Source organism: Chanodichthys erythropterus, chromosome 7 (genome assembly GCF_024489055.1).
Source record: "Chanodichthys erythropterus isolate Z2021 chromosome 7, ASM2448905v1, whole genome shotgun sequence".
NCBI lineage: Eukaryota > Metazoa > Chordata > Actinopteri > Cypriniformes > Xenocyprididae > Chanodichthys > Chanodichthys erythropterus.
Genome location: NC_090227.1, coordinates 44,634,896 through 44,656,602, shown reverse-complemented (window position 1 = coordinate 44,656,602; position 21,707 = coordinate 44,634,896). Strand labels below are relative to the sequence as shown.

Below are 21,707 nucleotides of genomic sequence, written 5' to 3'. Positions count from 1 at the left end.
GCTTTAAGCTTTTGACGAGATCTGAAACTAAGTGAAATATAGCTGCGGGCGGGAATCAAGGGGTCAAGCGCAAAAGGAACGACGAGTGACGCAAGCATGGCTGGGAACATCAGACCAACTGCAACAACGAGGGATTTGAGACTGAAAAATCACAAATACAATAACTTTCAAAATGCTTATCACTTTTGACCAATAGGTGGCGCTGTGAGCACACTGCTGTGGTGCGGTCAGTGCGAGGACACAATAACACACGTGAAGTCTGATGTCAATATGCCAAAGCTTTTAATATGTCTTTGCTGGAATCATTTATAGATGATCTGAGCCGATTCTGATGAAAATATGACCAATGCTCTAAGAGGAGTTTGAAAAGTATGTTTTCAAAGAAATTCAAAATGTTGGACAGCAGTTTTGACAGAATATGGCATAATTGGTCTCGTTCTCAGCACGACTCAAATATCAGTTTCATTAAAATAGGCAAAATTAATCAATAGCTATTAGCATTTTTTGAAATTACATGATAATTTTTTGATCACTAGGTGGCGCTATCTTCAGGGCATGGTCCTGATGACACACTGAGTTTCGTAACGATATGCTAATGCATGCATAAATTACATCATTTTACGACCAAATTCAAAAACAGAATAGTTGACATGCGAAAGCTGGGTATCATTCGACTCGATAAGCTGCACTGGATTAAAAGAGACTTTATGATTGTTGGGCAAACCGTTCTGAAGTTATAACCGAAAATAGCCATTTTTCATTTCTCCTGGCCAGCAGGTGGCGCTGTGGCGAAACACTGCAGGTTCCCTCAGTTTATGCTTGTGATGACGTACCACGACTCGTTGTGGAGAGACGGCACTGCATCTATTTTGGTGTGTTGTTCAAGAACGGTTTGATTTATCAAAAAACTTTTAATCGCTTTTTGCCAGCACGGACTGAAGATGAGCCAATTCTGGTGAAAATCGGATGAACCGTCTAGGACGAGTTCGAAAAAAGTAGTTTTTTTGGAAAATTCTAAATTTTCGTGACGAAAATGACGTGAAAGAATCATCTTGAGCCACGAATTTTGTTAAGAGTTAATAACATAAACATGAGTGCAACTTGGGACAGTTGGTGGCGCTAGAGGGACCGAGCTGGAGACTGATGAGACTGTCCTCTATCCGTGTGCCAAATTTCATAATTTTCCCAAAGAGGTTCTATGAGCTGCCACAGACTCAAGAGAGGAAGAAGAAGAACACTAATGGATTCAGCAGCTTCAGCCTCGACCGCTAATGAACGACATGATCCAGCCACAGAAGCACATGACAGCGTGTCCAGTGTGAGTTTCACGCGGCTTTCTTGGCGCTCTGCCGTGTGATGGCCTCCAGCTTCTGTCGGTACGCTTCGGCCTCCTGCTCCTTCTTCAGGAACTGCTGTCTGTACTTCTGCGCCTCACGATTGGCCTCCTCCAGCTGCTTCAGAAGAGCCACTTTCTCCTGTCACACACGTGTCGTTTTACACATTTGATTTCAGCGTGTTGTGTGTCACATGCTGGCGTGAGAGGGATTGTGGGATTGTACCTGAAAGTCGTCCAGCGAGAGTGTTTGCTGGATCTGTATGTCTTGTGTTTCTATCATCTGATCGTCGTCTTCTTCCTTCACGCGCTGCCGCTTGACGGACGGCTCGTCGCTGATCACCGTTTCCTCTGCGACCTCTGTGTCCGACACCGTCAGCACTGCACACACACACACACTCATGACATCACTCTCGTCACCCCGGCTCTAGCGTGAACCGGACCTGCAGCGGTCACTCACCCTGCTGCCCGTCAGGCATGGTGACTATTATGGGCTGGCTGATGCCTGTGCCCGTCTGCAGGTTGCCCAGCTGAATGCCGTCTGTTACTATGGTGATGACCTGTTGACCTCCAGAGCTCACAACCTGCTGGATGGCCCCGTCCACCGTGTCTGCAGTGATGAGCTCGTCTGAGAGAGAGAGAGAGATCTGATCAAACTCGACATCAGAGGAACGAGCGTCAGGCCCATTTCACCTCTAATCACGGGTGCTTTGATGATGCTCTGTTTGTGCAAATAACCGCAATTTCCTCCAGCGGAGGGCATGTCATGCATCACGTCAAGTGTGCGTCTGCACAAAGGCCTCTTTCATTAGAGATCCGGTCGGTCACCTGCGGATTTGCTGCTGTTTCCCGGCGAGACGAGTCCGGCGAGGTTCACCACTCCTCCCGGCCCGATGATGAACTGCGGCGTGGCCGTGTGGATGGTCAGCGTGTCGGGACTCTCGGGGTTCGTGTTGATCTGGTTCTGCATCGCCACCTGACACACAACAACACATCACGACACATTCTCTTAAAAATGTCCCGTTTCTACTGGAGTTTGTGCTCCGTTTAATAGGATTAAGATTTTCTCTCCACTGTGGTTTCATCCAGTTAATAGTTGTAGTTTCTGGAGAACATGTGGAATAAATCTCTGGTTTTGGATGGAATCCTTAACCTCTTTCCCTAGTGTAAACAGTTTTGGACAATCCCAGAATACATGTGTGTGATCTCCTATCTTCCCACATCCTGCTGCTTCTGTTACTTTAGAGTTAATGATCATTACTGACACACTCATAACCTTTGACCTGTAAGTGGCGCTGTTACAAAGTTTACGTGTCGGTGTGTTGTGGAAATATGGACAAAGCTGTGTCAGATATTCAGAGTTGATCCAAAGTTGCTACAGTTGTTTATTTATTAAAATTATTATCATATCTGTTTTTAAAAGAGTTTCTTCTGCTCAACAAGCTGAATTTATTTGATCAAAAATACAGTAAAAATGTGAAATATTATTCCAATGTAAATCAGCTGTTTTCTATGTGAATATATAGTAAAGTGTAATTTATTCCTGTGATCAAAGCTGAATTTATTGGATAAAATACAGTAAAAAATTGTGAAATAGTATTACAATTTAAATCAGCCGTTTTCTATGTGAATATATAGTAAAATTTAATTTATTCCTGTGATCAAAGCTGAATTTATTTGATCAAAAATACAGTAAAAATCACAAAATATTTTTACAATTTAAATCAGCCGTTTTCTATGTAAATATACAATAAAGTGTAATTTATTCCTGTGATCAAAGCTGAATTTATTCGATCAAAAATACAGTAAAAATGTGAAATATTATTCCAATGTAAATCAGCTGTTTTCTATGTGAATATATAGTAAAATAATTTATTCCTGTGATCAAAGCTGAATTTATTGGATAAAATACAGTAAAAAATTGTGAAATAGTATTACAATTTAAATCAGCCGTTTTCTATGTGAATATATAGTAAAATTTAATTTATTCCTGTGATCAAAGCTGAATTTATTTGATCAAAAATACAGTAAAACAGTGAAATATTATTCCAATGTAAATCAGCAGTTTTGTATGTGAATATATAATAAAACATAATTTATTCCTGTGACACTGAAGACTGGAGTAATGATGCTGAAAATTCAGCTTTGATCACAGAAATAAATTACACTTTACTATATATTCACATAGAAAACAGCTGATTTACACTGTAATAATATTTCACTATTTTACTGTATTTTTGATCAAATAAATTCAGCTTTGGAGAGCAGAAGAGACTCTTTCAAAATCATATAAAAATCTGAATTATTCCCAGCTGTTGGCCGGCAGTGAACATGCATCTCAGAGTCAGGCAGGAATCAGAGGAAGAGTGCTTGTGAGCGTCTGGAATGAATGTTCTTGTACCTGCAGGATTTCGGCCAGCTCGTGGCTGCTGTTGTCCAGCGCGATGTCCAGTGCGTTTTTGCAGAATTTGCTCTGCGCGTGAACGTCGGCGCCGAAGCGCAGCAGCAGCTCCACCACGTCTCGGTGGCTGTGCTCCACGGCCCAGTGCAGCGCGCTCATCTTCAGCATGTCCTTGGCGTTCACGTCAGCGCCGTGCTGCGGCAAACCACATGAATGAAGTCATTGTTGCTCCGGTGGATGATGAAAGGCCACACTTAAAGCGGCAAATTACAGGCAAACGCACTGAGCCCAACATCAAAGACGAGCTCACCTTCAGCAGCAGCTCCACGATGCGCGCGTGACCCTCTGACGCGGCCATGTGCAGCGGCGTCCGGTCCACTTTGGTGCGGGCGTCACGGCTCACTCCGGCGCGCAGCAGGACCTCGGTGGTGGAGTAATGTCCGAACTGAGCCGACAGGTGCAGCGGAGACGTGCCCAGCTACTGACAAACACACGCTTGAACACACGGACCCACAGGAACACCAGAGAGGCTTCAGACACACACACTCACCCAGTCCGTGGTGAACGGAGCTCCATTCGCCATCAGTATCCGGACCTCGTCATCTTGACCGGCGCGAGCAGCTTCCAGGAGCTTCTTTCCCAAATCCACCAGAGACATCTGCAGCATCAGACACACACACACACACACACGTGTCCACCAGCAGATCCTCATGCTTCAGTAATGCGTCTCATTCACACTTTTTATTTCTCAGATTTTGAAGGAAAAACATTTACCCTAAACTGAGGAGCATGAACTCGGATCAACCAGAACCTAAAATCTGTGCTGATTGAAAGAAAACAAGTTGATAAAAAGATTGAATCCAATATTTGACAGCATAACAAGAGATTTATAAGCTATCTTTTTGTAGGCGGGTCATTTTTGACCCAGAATTACTTTGGGAAGTTCTGCAAAAAACAAAATTTGGGTCAAATTGACGGGTTAAATATTATTTTTTAGTCCATTTAAAACTGAATACTTGTACTTTTGCTCAATTACATTTACAAGGAAAAAATAAACTATTTATTCCACTAAAATCTATGTACATGTCATCATAAGTTAAATATTTCCTCAATGACATAAAAATAAAAAGGGTATTTTTTTTACCCTGATGTGACTAACAAACCAATCGCACACAAGTTGGCCTTTTTTATGTATTTAAACAGCAAATTCAATTTATTTTAGAGTAAATACTGAAAATGCAGCATTCTCTATAGAAGAGCAGGTGATTTTTCCCATCATTGTCGTCATGTCAAACCTGCATGACTTTCTCCAGTGGATCCCAGAAGCTCTGAGAGGTTCAGGCTTTTCCTGAGAACGAGTGGATTGGGATCAAATCCCACAGTCGTGAACTCTATCCTAGTCTCACAAATCCAGACGAGGCTTTATGCACGGATTGAAATGTATGTTCTTATTCACTAACCCTTTAAAATCATGGACTCCATTAACTTTCATTGCAAACACAAGAGCAGTTAGTTCATGTCGTTCCACACCTGTAAGATCTTCGTTCATCTTCAGAACACAAATTACGATATTTTTGATGAAATCCGAGAGGAATATGACTCCTCTATATACTAATCAACACTTTCAAGGTCCAGAAAGGACATCGTTAAAACAGTCATGTGAGTACAGTGGTTCAATATTAATATTATAAAGCCATGAGAATATTTTTGGAGCGCCAAAAACACAAAAAAACGACTTATATAGTGATGGCCGATTTCAAAACACTGCTTCTGATTCATAACGCTCCGAAGCTTCCTGAAGCAGTGTTTTGAAATCGGCCATCACTATATAAGTCGTTATTTAGTTTTTTTGGAGCACCAAAAATATTCTCGTGGCTTTATAATATTAATACTGAACCACTGTACTCACATGACCTGATTTAAATATGTTTTTAGTACATTAATGGATCTTGAGAGAGGAAATGTCATTGCTCAGGCCTCACTGAGCCGTCGGATTTCATCAAAAATATCTTAATTTGTGTTCTGAAGATGAATGAAGGTCTTATGGGTGTGGAACGACATGAGGGTGAGTAATTAATGACATTATTTTCATTTTTGGGTGAACTAACCCTTTAAAAAGTGTCAGCTTTTTTATACTTTTAAAAAACAGTACAATTAAATGTGGAGTTTTTTTTAACTTTCACTTAAGTATTTTTAGTTAATCACTTTTGAGTAAAATTGTTGACATTTTAACTCAAGTTCATATACTATTAAGTATTTTATTTTATGTCTCTAATATAGTTAATATTCCTTGTTTCTATGAATATGAACACTACAATGATTTCAGATCAGCTGTTTTGGCAATAAAGTCTGACAGTTTACCATGTTTTACTGTAGTATCACTGATTAGGATATTCAATCGCTTTTTTAAGTTTCTAAATGTTTTTTATTTATTTTCGTAGATTGTTTTATATCAGTCTTTTTTTTATAATTTCAGTGATCTAACCAGTTCTACTAGTTTTTAATCCGTTAATCACTGTTAATGCCACAGTTAAATGACTATACAAACAATTACTGTAAAAACGATATCATGTTTCAGCTCCAGCTAAATTAATGAAAACACCTCATTTCACAACTATAATTATGAATAAGCTCAAATCTCAGCAGTGTTGATCAACAGAAGCACATGTTGTGATTTCAGCAGAAACTGCTTTATATCTTCATTAAAATCTTTAAATGTGAAGCAGAAAAACATCATTATTATTATTATTATTATTGTCGGTAAACATGAAGCGGCGCGTGCGGCCCGTTAGAGAAATAAACAGGAAATCGCTGGTGTTCCGGGGGAAGAGGAAATATTAATACCAACAAACTCATCAACTTCCACATCCGGCGGACGCGATCACGCCGAATTTTGTGCTTCTTACCGTCCGATCAGAACCTGCAGAACCGAATCCGCCCGAAACCGGCCTGAAAACAAACTGAGATGACAATAATACAGCAGCGGGCACGAGCGCGGTGCACGAGCGCGCCGACAGACTCCAGTATAAAAGAACAAACAGAATACATGAAATAAAATATGAACACGATATCCACTCCTGCTGCAGAGACGCCTCTGGATCTCTATTTTTTATATTAAATTTATATATTTTTTGTATTGTATATTTGATCGTGATTTGATTATTTTAAAAACAAAACGGCTGTAAAAGAATGAAGGCGGCGCGCATGCGCACTGCGGAGAATCAGCTGACTGAAGTGCGCAAGAGATATTTTACTTTATTTACAGTATAGTCTCTTCAGATTATGAGACTGGGCGATATAAATCACACTTCAGTTCACTAACAAAACACGAGAGTGTCGAAATGAAGCTGACAAATGAGCGTATAATGAGTTTAAAACACTGAGGTGATTCACATCGTGTGTGTGTGTGTGTGTGTCACGCTTCAAAGTTATGTTTGTTCTCAGTGTGTGTTTAAATAAAGCTTCCGCTCTTTGAATCCGTCTACTTCCGCGTTTGATCGAGCAGTTTCAGTGTTTACTGTCATTAGTCTGATAAACTTCACTTTCCCGATCCGATCTGCGGTCTGAGGCTGATTCCAGTGTGTTTCCTGAAGGATTTACTCCAGATGTGTGTGTGGGGTGAGATCAGATCTTCACTGCGGATCACAAATAAACACCCAGTTATTGATTTACTGTTATGAATCTGATCAGGATCTGAGTCGAGTCTGATTATTCCGACATTGATCGGATTGTTTTGTTATTGGATTGTTAGTCTAATTATCCTGTCATTTTTCTTGTTATTCTGTAATGTTCCTGATTATTCTGTCATTGCTCTTATTATTTTGACATGCGCCTGATTGTTCAGTTATTATTAATGTTTAATCAATCGGTCGGTCAGATTAAATTGTCTAGTCATGGTTGGGATTATTGTGTTTGTGAAGGAATATGAGCTGAAATGCCGTCCGTGTCGAGCGGAGTGAAGGATCTGTATCTGTCCTCATCCCTGAGGGATCTGAACAAGAAAGCAGAAGTCAAACCGGACAGAACCAGCACCAGAAAGTAAGTGTGAACGCGTAATTAAGTTATATCCATGATATAAAGCCACACTGTAAGAACAGACATAAATCAGTTGGCTGATATTGTTAATGATATTCATACTTTTTAGTTTAATCGGTTAACGGTTCTTTACTAGCTTTACCGATCAGCAGCACTGTTAAAGATGCAGTGAGCGATTTCTGAAAAACATATTCGAAACACCAAAACAAACACGCCCCTACCCAAAAGGATCACACCCCTATCTTGATAGCTCCGCCCCCAAATTCACAAACACGCTATGCAGCGCAGGCACCTCCCCCATCATGAGTGGACACGCCCCTTACTGCTGATTGGCTACAAGTGTGTTTTGGTGCGTGATCTGATCCACTTTTAACAGCGTTTCTCAGAAATTGCTTACTGTAGGGCTGCATGATTTATCGTGATAAAATCGCGCACGATATGGCAAAGGCTGTGATAATTTTATGCGCAGCTTGTCAGAGCTGTACGGCTCTCATCAGTAGTAAATGCTTCTCCATCTGAAAGCCAGAGGGCGCTCTTGCGCAGAAACTCAAAGAAGATAACGCGCATCATATCGCTGTAGCTGAATAAACAGAAGATTGAAACGCTTTGATTAGTTAAACATGACTAATAAACACACGACTGCCTTATTCTGTGTAAGAAACCTCATCATCCCAGAGAAGGACGCTCAACTGTCGTTATGAAGTGAGTTTGGAGTAAAAATTAAATGTTGTCTTTTGTTGGACAAGATGTTAATAAACACTTCTCGTGTCTGAAAAGAAGTTTGACACGTGTTGCTTTTTCAAATGTATATTATAAGCGACTCAAATGCGGCTTTCAGATGGGTTAGCATTTGGAGCAGTAGTTCATTGACAAGCCGTGCATAAAAAACAACCTTTAAGCGATAATCGCGTTCAAGTTCAATGTTATTTTTCGTATCGTGCGATATATCGTGCAGCCCTAGCTTTCTGTACCTTTAACTGGGTCTCTATGGAAGCTCGTTCCGCCACGGAATAATAAATTAAAAAGGTAATTGCGCCTTTTTTCTTACAATTCTGACTTTTTTTTTTGCAATCGCAACTTTATATCTCACAATTTCTGAGAAAAATTTCGGCTCGTGAACCGATCATCTCTTCCTATAGTTAATTTATAGCATCAAATAAACATGAATGAACATCAGAAGGAATGTTGTTTAAAACACTGAAAGACGTCAGTATACGCCATTTTTCAAGTTCAAGTCCACCGAGGTTAATCTTCTAACTCCTGACTGCTTTGTCAGACTAAGTGGTGGATTCGGCGTTATGACTGGTTAGATCGCTTGTCAATCAAACTCCCGGCGAAGGGTCAATTGTGAGAAAAAAAGTCGCAATTAAAGTGTGTGTGTGTGTGTGTGTGTGTTTCAGCTATGTTCAGAGTGCCTGCAAGATCTTCAAGGCGGCGGAGGAGTGTCGTCTGGACCGAGACGAGGAGAAAGCCTACGTCTTGTACATGAAGTATCTGACTGTCTATGACCTCATCAAGAAGAGACCAGACTTCAAGCAGCAGCAGGTAGAGGCGCTAGTGCATTGTGGGAGTTTGAGAGGTTTTAATGATGCTGAGGATAAGATCATTGTGATGTGTGTGTATTATACACTCTGCTCAATACTGCTCTCGCTTGATCGCTTTCAGGAGTTCTTCCTGTCTATGCTCGGACCAACCAGCTTTAAAAAGGCCATTGAGGAGGCGGAGAAACTGTCAGAGAGCCTGAAGCTCCGGTCAGTGTTTCTAACAAACACACACAAACACAAACACACACACACACAAACACACACACACACAAACACAAACACACACACACACACACACACACACACACTTGTTCAGTCTCGGTCTCACATACGCTGTGTTCTGCTGCCGTCTCCCTCTCAGATATGAGGAAATGGAAGTGCGGAAACAGCTGGAAGAGAAAGAGAGAAAGGAGGAAAAGAGTCGACAAGAGCGAACGGAAAAAGATGGACGCGCTTCACCCAGAGGAGCATCGGAGAAGAAGGAGAAGAAGGTGCTGTAAAGTTGCTGAGGGTGTTTTATTAAACACACGCTCTTCTGGAAACTTTCTGCTGACTGAACATGTGGTGAAACTGAAGGAAGCATGAGTTGAGGTTACACAAACAAACCTGATAGTTGAATTTATTCATTTAGGGAAGAATCTGCTCAACTGTATCTCATAGTCCATAAAGCAGCTGTTCAGCAATATTGTGCATGTTGTGATCATTGACCTTTATGGTATAAATGACGAGTTTGAGCTGCTGTAGCTACAAGAGGACAATATGAGCGATATAATAGTTTTATTATCTTATATTTAACTGTTTTCCCTCAAATCATCACAGTCCGTGTCATTGACAGTGTCATAGTTTACTCTCGGCTCAATGTTCAAAGTTTACAGACATCATCCTGCACGCCTTGAAGTGATTTGTTAATAATTAATTTGTCTTTGTGTTTTACAGCAGGTTAAAGAGGAACCTAACATCAGTAGGACTGGAAGTGATAAAGGTACCATGCGTCCCGCTGGATCTTCCTCTTCCTCTCTGTTGTTGTTGTGTTTGTGACGGTTGTTTCTCTCCCATCAGGAAGCATCAGCGCGGAGGCTTTGTTCCACCTGATGAAGGACCCCAGCATCAGCGTTCTGGTGATGGACGCCCGGCGCAGGCAGGACTTCGAGGAGTCGCAGATGTGCGTCCCGTCTCAGACGTGTATCAGCGTTCCTGAGGAGGCCGTCAGCCCGGGGTGACTCTCCCGCACGGACACTGATCCCATCTTAAGGGCCGTTCACACAGAACAGCGTTTTTACTTTTCCGCTGGACAGACATGCAAAACATTTGCGCTTGTGTCTTTTGCAGCACTCCAGTTAAAATCAGTTCAACTTTTAAAAAACGTGTCTGGAGACCTTGTGTTTTTTTTTCCCTTTCCACTGCCCGCGTCTCACGTTTTTCAAAGGAAAAGTGTGTTCTGTGTGAAAGAGCCCTTATTTAACGATCCATAATAATAGCATTTGACATCTTCCATAAAGTCGGCATGAAATAAATCATAATGTCTTATTGTGAAGGATTCATCATGCAAGTTTTTGACCTTTTAATCAAAATGTCATAAGGTCCTGTTAAACCCCGCCCTTTTCTTACAATCCACTCCAAGCTCCGCCTTCTCTTTGAGTGCCACGCCCACGTAAATTTTTTTCCCTTTTCTTTAATCTGTTTCACTCTCATGTTCGTCACAATACGAATGAAAAAATCTATTTATTACTTTGCACTTTAAAATATAATAAATAATTGCTGTCGTTGGGTTATTTGACGATTAAACTAAATATGCACTTTAAAGTCGTCATGAAACTGAAGTCGCACTTTTCTTCTCTATTGTGCCGTATATCGAGTGAAACGCTTCTCAAACAAGAACAAATGTAGGGCGGGGCTTGCTTTTGTCTGTGGGGAATTGATTGGATGGTTGTGGTTTGCTATTGGTGGATCTCATGTGAGTGACAGGTTGCCCCGCCCTCATCATCATCAGAGAAGAGATGCTGCAGGAGGAAGATTTTCTGATTCAAGATTATGAGGAACATGAATTTAAAACAATAACTAATAATCATCTAGAATAAACACTGCAATATTCTATAAAGAACAAGTGTCAACTTTGATTTTCATTAATTAGTTTTTTCATCTATATCACATTAATATTCAAATGTGCTGCTGATCGTCAGGGTGACGGTGAATCAGATCGAGCTGAAGCTTCCTGCCGCGTCTCTGGATGACTGGAAGCGCCGAGGGTTCGTGGATTACGTGGTTCTGTTGGACTGGTTCAGCTGTGTCTCTGATCTCAAACTGGGCACCACTTTACAGAGTCTGAAGGATGCTCTCTATAAGGTACTGTAGCTCACGCCGTAGCTTCAGCTCGCTGTGTGTCGTATCTGACGTGACGATGTCGGTCCTGTGCAGTGGGACAGCAGCACGATCCTGCGCAGTGAGCCGCTGGTGCTGGAGGGAGGATATGACAACTGGCTGCTCTTTTACCCAATGTACACCAGCAACGCTAAAGTCAAGCCACCCAGACAGCAGGAGTCCAGCACACTGCCACAGCGTGAGTATCACACTTCAGATCACATGACAAAAATCACATGCATCACGGCTGTTAACCCTTGTGCGGTCTTCGATTGGGAAGCACACTCAGGGTCTCCACAGACCCAGGCAGCTAAATGTAATTTTGTAACAAAATATTTTTTTTATTTTACTGTTTATTAATGTTTTTACTCCACATTTATGCAGTTTTTGGAGGATTTATCACATTTTTTAAATTCATATATATAAATTTAAAAGGTGCCCTTGATTCAAATATTGAATTTATCTCGGCATAGTTGAATAACAAGAGTTCAGTACATGGAAATGACATACAGTGAGTCTCAAACTCCATTGTTTCCTCCTCCTTATATAAATCTCATTTGTTTAAAAGACCTCTGAAGAACAGGCAAATCTCAACATAACACCGACTGTTACGTAACAGTCGGGGTGTACGCCCCAATATTTGCATATGCCAGCTCATGTTCAAGGCATTAGACAAGTCAGTATTAACGTCTGGATCTGTGCACAGCTGAATCATCAGACTAGGTAAGCAAGCAAGAACAATAGCGAAAAATGGCAGATGGAGCAATAATAACTGACATGATCCATGATATCATGATATTTGTAAATTGTCTTTCTAAATGTATCGTTAGCATGTTGCTAATGTACTGTTAAATGTGGTTAAAGTTACCATCGTTTCTTACTGTATTCAGGGAGACAAGAGCCGTCGCTATTTTCATTATTAAACACTTGCAGTCTGTATAATTCATAAACACAACTTCATTCTTTATAAATCTCTCCAACAGTGTAGCATTAGCCGTTAGCCACAGATCACAGCCTCAAATTCACTCAGAATAAAACTTTTAACATCCAAATAAATACAATACTCACATAATTCGAAGCATGTAGCAGTATGCATGACGAACATCTTGTAAAGATCCATATGAGGGTTATATTAGCTGTGTGAACTTTGTAAATGCGCTGTAATATAGTCGACAGCTCGTGTGGCAGGAAGCACGCGATTTAAGGGGGCGGCGCCGAGTGTAAATCAGTGCATTGTTAATGATGCCCCAAAATAGGCAGTTAAAAAAATTAATTTAAAAATATCTATGGGGTATTTTGAGCTGAAACTTCACAGACACATTCAGGGGACACCTTAGACTTATATTACATCTTGTGAAAGAACATTCTTGGGTACCTGTAAAAAATTAAAATAGGTTTTTATACAAAAACAGCTTTTTATGTAAAATTCACTTTATAAAAGAGCCACATTTCTAACTTTCATTCATGGGGATCACATGGATAATTTGACATGGTTTAGTGTGAGATTTTTGCCCATCTTTTGAAAAATGCAGTTTTAAAAAAGTAAAAAATTATCACTTTATCCAGTAGATGCTGCAGAGCTCCACTATTCGCTGTTTGACTGACTGAAAGACTCTTTACACAAGTATTTTCAGCTGGATGAAAACTTTTTTTCTCAGTACAAAAAAAATGCTAAACTTTGACAAAAAGTAATTTTTATTGATATAATTGTAATTTGATAATATTTAGATATGAATCAAACTGAAAATACTTGTGAAAAGAGTCTTTCAGTCAGTCAAACAACAAATAGTGGAGCTCTGCTGCCATCTACTGGATAAAGTGATCATTTTTTACTTTTAAAACTGCATTTTCCAAAAGATGGGCAAAAATCATACACTAAACCATGTCAAATTATCCATGTGATCCCCATGAATGAAAGTTAGAAATGTGGGTCTTTATAAAGTGAAGTTTTTTGTATAAAAACCTATTTAAAAAAATATTTATTTATATAAATTTAAAAGATATGATAAATCCTCCAAAAACTGCTGCACAAATATGAAGTAAAAACATTAAATTTAAATTTAAAATTACATTTAAAAACAAAAAACAATTATTTTGTTACAATATTACATTTTGTTGCCTGGTGTCTCTGGAGATCCCAAAGACCCTGAGTGTGACTTTTTTCCTACACAAACATAAAAAAAAGATATCACTCCATTTTGTTTTTATTTGTACATCTAGAAAGTGTTAACAACTGTACAAAGTTTCATGTCATTTGGACAAAGAGAACATTATTTAATTTTAGCAAATGTCGTTTGGGGTCTAAAAAGACCCTATAAGGGTTAGAAATGCCTCGTGATTTTGACTGTGGCACGATCAGCACTGATCATCTGAAGCGGCTATAGTTCCCGTTCCTGCTGTGAACTGGCTCTCAGTCAGTGGAGTTGTGTTTGCCGTGATTTCAGTGAACTTCACGTACCCGTCGCTGGAGGAGCCCAAACCGGTGATCGTGTGTGAAGAGCCTCCGGCTGCGCAGCTCAACGGCACAACATCGAGCCAGGAAGTGCCTGTGGAAGCGCCTGCGGAACCCCTCGCAAACACACACGTGCCGTTCACGCAGCCCGCCAGTGCCGACATCGCCGTGCCGCCCGTCGCCTCGCCCAGACACACTCCACAGGTGAGTTTCGCCCGCACCCAAACGCTTAGATTCACACAAACACTCACTCAACATCTCAACCCTTCCTCAGGTGGACCGCACAAAAAAACCAGCGGTGAGACCGGCATCGGGCGTGAAGGTCAGCGACGAGCCCGTGGTAAATGACAGCCCCGCGGCGCTCAACGGCCTGGTGGTGCCCGACCGCTCCACCAAACCCCTCACGGACCCGTCCAGAGCACTGAGCGAGGAGGAGCGGCGGGAGATCCACGCCGAGACCGTCGGTCTGATGGAGAAGGCCCGGAAAGAGCAGGAGCAGCGCAAGCGAGCGCTGGAGGAGAAGAAAGAGAGGGAAGAGAGAGAGGCGGCCGAGAGACGCCAGCGAGAACAGAAGGAGGAAGAGGAGAAGCAGGAGAGAAGGAAGCTGGAGCGACAGAGGGCAGAAGAGGAGGATGTGGGAGAAAAGGGCCGAGACGAGAAGGGCAGAAAAGGGCAGAAGGACGTCCCGCTGGACGCTGCCATGAAGAGCATGTCGCTGGACTCACCTGCACCGATGAATGCTGTGAGTCACACACACACACTTTTGTATTTTATGAAGACTCTCCATAGACATGATGAACTTTCTGCATTTTTACATTTTTAAAAAACATCACTTAGTATGATTTATAAGCTGTTTTCCTCATGAGGAACGTGTGTGTGTGTTTCAGAGGGACACGCTGACGAGAGCACACAGTGAGGAGATGGGCCGAACCGTACCTGGGCTGCCGGACGGCTGGATGAAGGTAAGAGGAAGTTGAGCAGCGGTCGATTGTGTGGTGGTGTTGTCGTCCGCTGGCGTTTCTAATGCTGATCTGCTCATCTGTGCAGTTTCTGGACACCGTGACGGGCACCTACAGATATTACCACTCGCCCACCAACCGCGTGCACCTGTACCCTCCGGAGGTCAACACGCCTCAGATCCAGCCCAGCGCCGCCAAAGCCAAGCCGGAGCAACCCGCGGAGACGGAGAGAGAGAAGGAGCGCGAGCGGGAGAGAGAGAAGGAGCGGGAGCGAGAGCAGTCCAAACTGAAGCGTTCGTACTCGTCTCCAGACATCAGCCAGGAGCTGAGCGCCGAGACCAGCCGGAAACCTGCAGCCATCCCGACCGTGAACCGAGAGAACAAGTACGGCGGGAAAACACTAGTACACACACACACACACACACACACACACACTAAACTGCATTTAAACACATGCTAAATGTGTGTTTGTGTCTCAGGCCTCTGACCGCTGCCTCATATAAGACGGTGGAGATCGCGCGGCCGTCTGCAGCGAAAATCCGGAACCTGAACCCGGTGTTTGGGGGTCTGGGGCCGTTACTAACGGGCCTCCGTAACCTCGGCAACACCTGCTACATGAACTCCATCCTCCAGTGCCTGTGTAACACGGTTGCCATGGCAGACTATTTCAACAGGAATTACTATCAGGACGACATTAACCGGTATTACGTCACTCTGATCTGCATTAAATCATCACATTCAGTGTGAATCCAGAGGAAAGTGACTCTGTGTGTGTTTGCAGGGCGAATATTCTGGGTCACAAGGGCGAGGTGGCCGAGGAGTTCAGCGTGATCATGAAGGCGCTGTGGTCGGGACAGTACAAGATGATCAGCCCCCAGGATTTCAAAGGAACCATCTGTAAAATCAACAACCGCTTCTCCAGCTACGAGCATCAGGATTCACAGGAACTGCTGCTGTTCCTCATGGACGGACTGCACGAGGATCTGAATAAGGTACGAACATCTTCACGAGTGTCATTTAGTTGAACAGAGTCACGATAAAGGCCGTCATTCTCTCGCTCTCTCCGTCAGGCGGATAAACGCAGGGGTTATAAGGAAGAGGACATCGATCATCTGGATGACGTGAGCGCTGCAGAGCTGGCCTGGTCCAAACACAAGCTGCTGAACGAGTCCATCATCGTGGCTCTGTTTCAGGGCCAGTTTAAGTCCACGGTTCAGTGCATGAGCTGCCAGCACAAGTCCCGCACCTTCGAGACCTTCATGTACCTGACGCTGGAGATGACGGCCAGCAGCAAGTGCTCTCTACAGGTCAAACACACACACCGGTGACACACGTTAAACCCGTAAATATCGATATTTTGATATGTATCGATTAGGGCTGGGTAAAAAATATTGATTCTCATTTTTACGAACCGATATTGATTCTTAAATCCCAAGAATCGATTAGTCTAGTCTGTTTTCAGTTGATGAATGAGCAGAATATGTAGCTCCTCCCATCCAATAAATCACAATAATCTTTGTTACTTTTGATATGAAGCAAAGTCTCAGATTTCAAATGACGTCCATCTTATTATGAGATTCAGAAAATAAATACTGTTTAATGTGGCGTGACAGATCGCTTTAGCGCCTCAGTTAAAGAGAAGCATGTGATCATCCTCTCCTCCGCTTTAATACCAGTTACAGTGAAATAAACATGAACATCTGAAGGTATGTTAAAATATACAGTACAACTTACTGAAATCCGTATCATGTCTCGTGTAATCGCTCAATCAGTGCTTCAACCTCGATAAAACAGCTTCAGTGTCACGTGACGTCACATTTACCTCAGAAAAACACATTCAGTGACCATAAACTCATTAGTCAGCTAGAAAAGTGAACTCTAGAAAGATAAATATAGCTATGCACCGTCACATATTCATTATAAGTTTTAATGTTCCTCAATATTTAATGCATGTTTGAATAAATCAGTTATGACAGCCGCGATTTAAATGTTTATATTTTAAAAAAAAAACCCGAATTGGAGTAGAAATATGATTATGTAATTCTAAACTTTATTTATAATAAAACATCAGAGTGTAATTTAAGTGATTGTATATAAATAAGTTAATTTAACCTTCAATATTATTATAGAAGTACCAGCTGACTCTCATGTGTAGTTTACAGCATTAGCTGAGATTTCTTCCTCCTAGAAAATTTGACATGTACTGAAACTGAAATACTACATCCAAAATAATCGTTATCGAAACGAAAACGCTCTCTCTTCTCTCCGACTGTGAGTTTACAGTTTGACACACACCCGACTCCTGTCACTCACTCGTCTCATTCGCTCCGGTTGAACAGTGCTTGTATTGCGTATAATTTCACTAATTCCCGCAGGTTTCACGCTCACACCAAAAGCAAACGCACCACTGATCTATGAGTGTCGCGCACATAAAGCCGCCTCTCAAACAGCTGGCGAGAACCAAATTGAGTTGTTTTCTTGGCTTATTGTGCTTAAACGGTCTAATACGCACAATATTATGTCGAAATGCCCATCTTGGCGAGTATTCAGATAAACAGTCAGTTTTGGAACGTAAATAGTTGGATCCGTGCATAAACTCTTAAAGTGACAGCAGCCTAATAAACCTGCTCACGCTGCTGCCGTTGGTGTGTTTGTGCAGGACTGTCTGAAGCTGTTCTCTAAAGAGGAGCGTTTGACCGACAGTAACCGCTTCTACTGCCGCCACTGTAAGACGCACCGAGACGCCATCAAGAAAATGCAAATCTGGAAAGTTCCGCCGATTTTACTTGTGCACTTGAAACGGTGAGTGAAGTCTTGAGTGTTTCGGGCTTTAAAACATCAAAACAGGCTTAAAAACATGTCTTTTTTCTTATAATAAGGTTCAAATACGACGGCCGGTGGCGGGAGAAGCTGCAGACGTTGGTGGATTTCCCGCTGGATAATCTGGACCTGTCGCAGTACGTCATTGGACCCAAACCCAACCTGAAGAAGTACAACCTGTACGCCGTGTCTGTGAGTACGCAAGCACACGACACCGACACGCGAACGTGTTTCAGACGCTCCCTAACGTCTCTTCTCCTCTGTAGAATCATTACGGCGGGATGGACGGCGGACATTACACTGCCTACTGCAAGAATCCGCTCAAGCAGCGCTGGTTCAAGTTCGACGATCACGAGGTGTCCGAAATCTCCGCCTCCTCCGTCCGCTCGGCCGCGGCCTACATCTTCTTTTACTCCTCCCTATGAGGGAAGCGACAGCTCGTCACCATGGTGACCGGGTGATTGACGCACGTTTGAAATGCAACTGTGGGCGGAGCTGACTCTGATTGACACTTCTGCTGATGGAAAGCCTCTCTCTCTCTCTCTCTCTCTCTTTCAGCGGGCCGTACAGTAATAATCCTGTAGGACTGTAGCAGGAATCCGAACGCAGACTCGCATTCGGAGCGTCGGCCTCCAAACTCACGGCTGGACTTGATGTCGTTTAGACGGACCTGTGTGAGATTAGACGTCAGTATACACGCACTATAATCCAAGCCGCTCATTAGACGTGCACCTGCCGCTTAGGGAGACGTGTTTAATTTATTTATATGGTGACCAAATACTGCAGTCCAGGTGCTGCCAGATCCGAAAGAAACTGAGATTCTCGACGAGAATATTCCAATTTATCATTAAATCACTCACAAACACATCTGGTCATTGTCACGATACTCACACTAAACCGCAGTGGAAATCTTCCTACGCTTCGGCCCTGTTCTGTAGGCTAGTGTTCAGGGATCCAGTGCAATAACCCTCATTCATTAAACCCAATCAGTGACACACTAAAGTCAGATGATCATAAACATCATCTCTGTACTAATAATGCTCTGGGTCGAGCTGCTCTATATGGAGCGTCACATGGAAACGACACCTTCTCTCACTGTGGCATGAGCTTCTGATGGACTGAGTCAGTCTCTCACATGGTTTCTTATATATTAAGCTCATTCTTTAAATCCATGTATTAGCTTATAAACCTTATACATGCATCAATAAACACAAACATACGTGTGCTTTGAGTCTTCTGTCTGACACTGAATGTGTGTGTTTGTAATGTGACTGTATCTGTGACTCTTCAGCAGCGGGATTGTGGGATTTCTGTCGTGTTGAGCAGGACCTACAAAACCGTTTTTCAACTGTATAATCTGATTGGACGAGCCGCATTCTATATTAATGTGCCAAGGTGTTACATTTCTTTGCAACCATAAACAGTCTATAGTTATAGTTTTAGGGTGACATGACTTTCGCACTCATCCGCCATCATATGAAAATATATATTATATAAAAGATCTGTGGAATATTTCCCAGCCTTAACTCAGTGTTCACTGAATCAGATCACATGCTCAGTGTTCATGTGTGTGTGTGTGTTTACCTGTTGAGAATTTGTCTGTAGTCAGCAGAGGTGAACAGATCATGTGCGGGTGATGACATCATCAGGTGTGTGTGTGTGCAGGTGATGACATCATCATCAGGTGTGTCTTGAGCTCTCCTTTAAAACAGATGTGATCTGCTGAGAGTCGCCCGGCTTCCTGATGAACACAAATAAAAATAACAGTAGAAGCGCTACAAACACATTTCAAACAGAAGAGGTTGTTCTAATAGTTCAGTGCTCACAGAAGAGAATACTGTGTCTTGAATATTGTCAACAATAGGGAAGATGCCTGCCTTAAGAACAATGTGCATTTACTTTTAAATTGTAAAAATGTAGATATAAGTTTAGCACATGTGTATTAAGGGAAGTAAATAAACATTGGCTAATTGTCATAGAGAAAAATAATGTCAAATTAAAGGGTTAGTTCACCCAAAAATGAAAATTCTGTCATTAATTACTCACCCTCATGTCGTTCCACACCCGTAAGACCTTTGTTCATCTTCAGAACACAAATTAAGATATTTTTGATGAAATCCGACGGCTCAGTGAGGCCTGAGCAATGACATTTCCTCAAGATCCATTAATGTACTAAAAACATATTTAAATCAGGTCATGTGAGTACAGTGGTTCAATATTAATATTATAAAGCAATGAGAATATTTTTGGTGCGCCAAAAAAACAAAATAACGACTTAGTGATGGCCGATTTCAAAACACTGCTTCAGGAAGCTTCGGAGCGTTATGAATCTTTTGTGTCGAATCATGATTCGGATCGCGTGTCAAACTGCTGAAATCACGTGACTTTGGCGCTCCGAACTGCTGATTCATAACGCTCCTTATATACATATAATATGTATATATTTAAGTGTCGTTAATGTGTCAAAATATTTAATCAAGTATTCCATTTAAAGGTGGTAAAGAGGATGTTTTGTTTTATACATTTTTGCAATATTACTTGAAACTGTCTTTACTAACTGATAAAAGACTATTTATTAAGTGCACTGAAAGGAATAATATTAATATACATCATCTGTGCCCGCGGTAGGGCCTTAAAAACATCAACCAATCGTTTACGTGATCATTGCAACACTCGTAAACACTCGTGTTCCAATACTCGTGCACTAGTTTTAGGAGGCGTTCCCTCGAAATGAGCTGTGAAGGAGGGGGGAGGGGGGGGGGGGGGTTGTTCTTACGCATGCGCTCATTTCAAAAACTCACTAACAGTCTTTGGTTTCTCAGTCGATGAAAAGATCCTCTTTAGCACCTTTAATATTGTGTTTTAACAGTTTAGTTAAATAAACAACCGATGACAAAAATCTCAGTAAAAGATTAATCAGAAAGGTAAATGTATTCATATTTAATTGCATTACTATTTTAGATTGTCATGATAGCAACACTATGAATAGTTTTTATTTTGAAGCGAAAAGATAAAATTAGTATTTTCTCGCCAAATCAGAAATTAATCATGCTTTTGTAAACCATAATTATGACATAAAATGTCGAAATATGATAATTATGACTTTTCATTCCATAAATAAGATTTAGGCTAACATACCAAAGCATGATTTTTTTCCCCCGTCTTTCATACTAACACAAGAACATGTCACTCACGTGATTGATGTTTGTCTGAAGAGATGAAGACGATTCCAGAAACCTTGAGGGAAAATCGCTGTTTTTTCTCCGTCGATCGCAGCGACACCGATTCTGACAGGATTTTCTCTCAGGTGAGCTACTTTTACTCCACAAACGCAAATTAAAAATGAATAACAATACAACGTTAACGCGGGATGTCTGAAGCGGTGTACTAGTTATACACTAACTTTCAAAGCGGGATTTGGTCTTTTTTTTTTAAGTAATTGTCGTGATTTAGTTGAGTTCTATGTCTACCGTAATAAATTTAATCGTCAATTTTCACAGAGACTTTGTAAACAACACACTAAAATAAAGAAATATATTTTTTTAAATCCATGATCAACGGACAGCGCTCGCGAAATCTACGGTTGCTATGGCTACGAAACTATTCGCGCCCATCTGTTTGACTTTCTTTTTAAAATGCTGTTAAAACTAGGGTCTTTTTCCACAAGTACAGCCAGTCAGTCAGTTTGGAAAACGTTTGCAGTTTTTGTGAGTAATATTCAAAGAGGTCTATTATATTACTAAAGGCCTGTTCGCAGTAACGGTAGCGTCCATAAAAACACACGGTAACGTTCCTTTTTCGAGCT

At 41.7% G+C, this 21,707-nt stretch overlaps 2 protein-coding genes across 4 annotated transcripts; one reads left to right on the top strand and one right to left on the bottom strand.

Annotated features, from left to right (window-relative positions):
- Positions 1–1,322: 1,322 nt before the first annotated feature.
- On the bottom strand, positions 1,323–5,266 carry gabpb1 (GA binding protein transcription factor subunit beta 1). The gene is made up of 7 exons (XM_067390709.1): positions 4,285–5,266; positions 4,045–4,212; positions 3,735–3,929; positions 2,162–2,309; positions 1,794–1,961; positions 1,560–1,714; positions 1,323–1,475 (listed from the first exon to the last, which is right to left on the bottom strand). The coding sequence occupies exons 1-7, from the start codon at positions 4,444–4,446 to the stop codon at positions 1,326–1,328; spliced, it is 1,146 nt and encodes a 381-aa protein (XP_067246810.1). The 5' UTR covers positions 4,447–5,266; the 3' UTR covers positions 1,323–1,325.
- Positions 5,267–6,262: 996 nt separating this feature from the next.
- Positions 6,263–20,110, top strand: usp8 (ubiquitin specific peptidase 8). Of its 3 annotated transcripts, none has more exons than XM_067390703.1 (19): positions 6,263–7,341; positions 7,655–7,772; positions 9,170–9,314; positions 9,435–9,520; positions 9,675–9,804; positions 10,250–10,295; positions 10,373–10,529; positions 11,494–11,656; positions 11,729–11,870; positions 14,116–14,327; positions 14,398–14,865; positions 15,011–15,085; positions 15,171–15,466; positions 15,562–15,783; positions 15,864–16,074; positions 16,153–16,389; positions 17,742–17,884; positions 17,962–18,094; positions 18,169–20,110. In XM_067390703.1, exons 2-19 carry the CDS (start codon positions 7,669–7,671, stop codon positions 18,325–18,327), a joined length of 3,129 nt encoding a protein of 1,042 aa, XP_067246804.1. In that variant the 5' UTR covers positions 6,263–7,341; positions 7,655–7,668; the 3' UTR covers positions 18,328–20,110. The 3 variants fall into 3 exon arrangements, with proteins under 3 accessions (XP_067246804.1, XP_067246805.1, XP_067246803.1); XM_067390704.1 differs by having other exon boundaries at positions 6,263–7,352; positions 10,253–10,295; XM_067390702.1 differs by having other exon boundaries at positions 6,264–7,352; positions 18,169–20,109.
- The last annotated feature ends 1,597 nt before the right edge of the window (positions 20,111–21,707 follow it).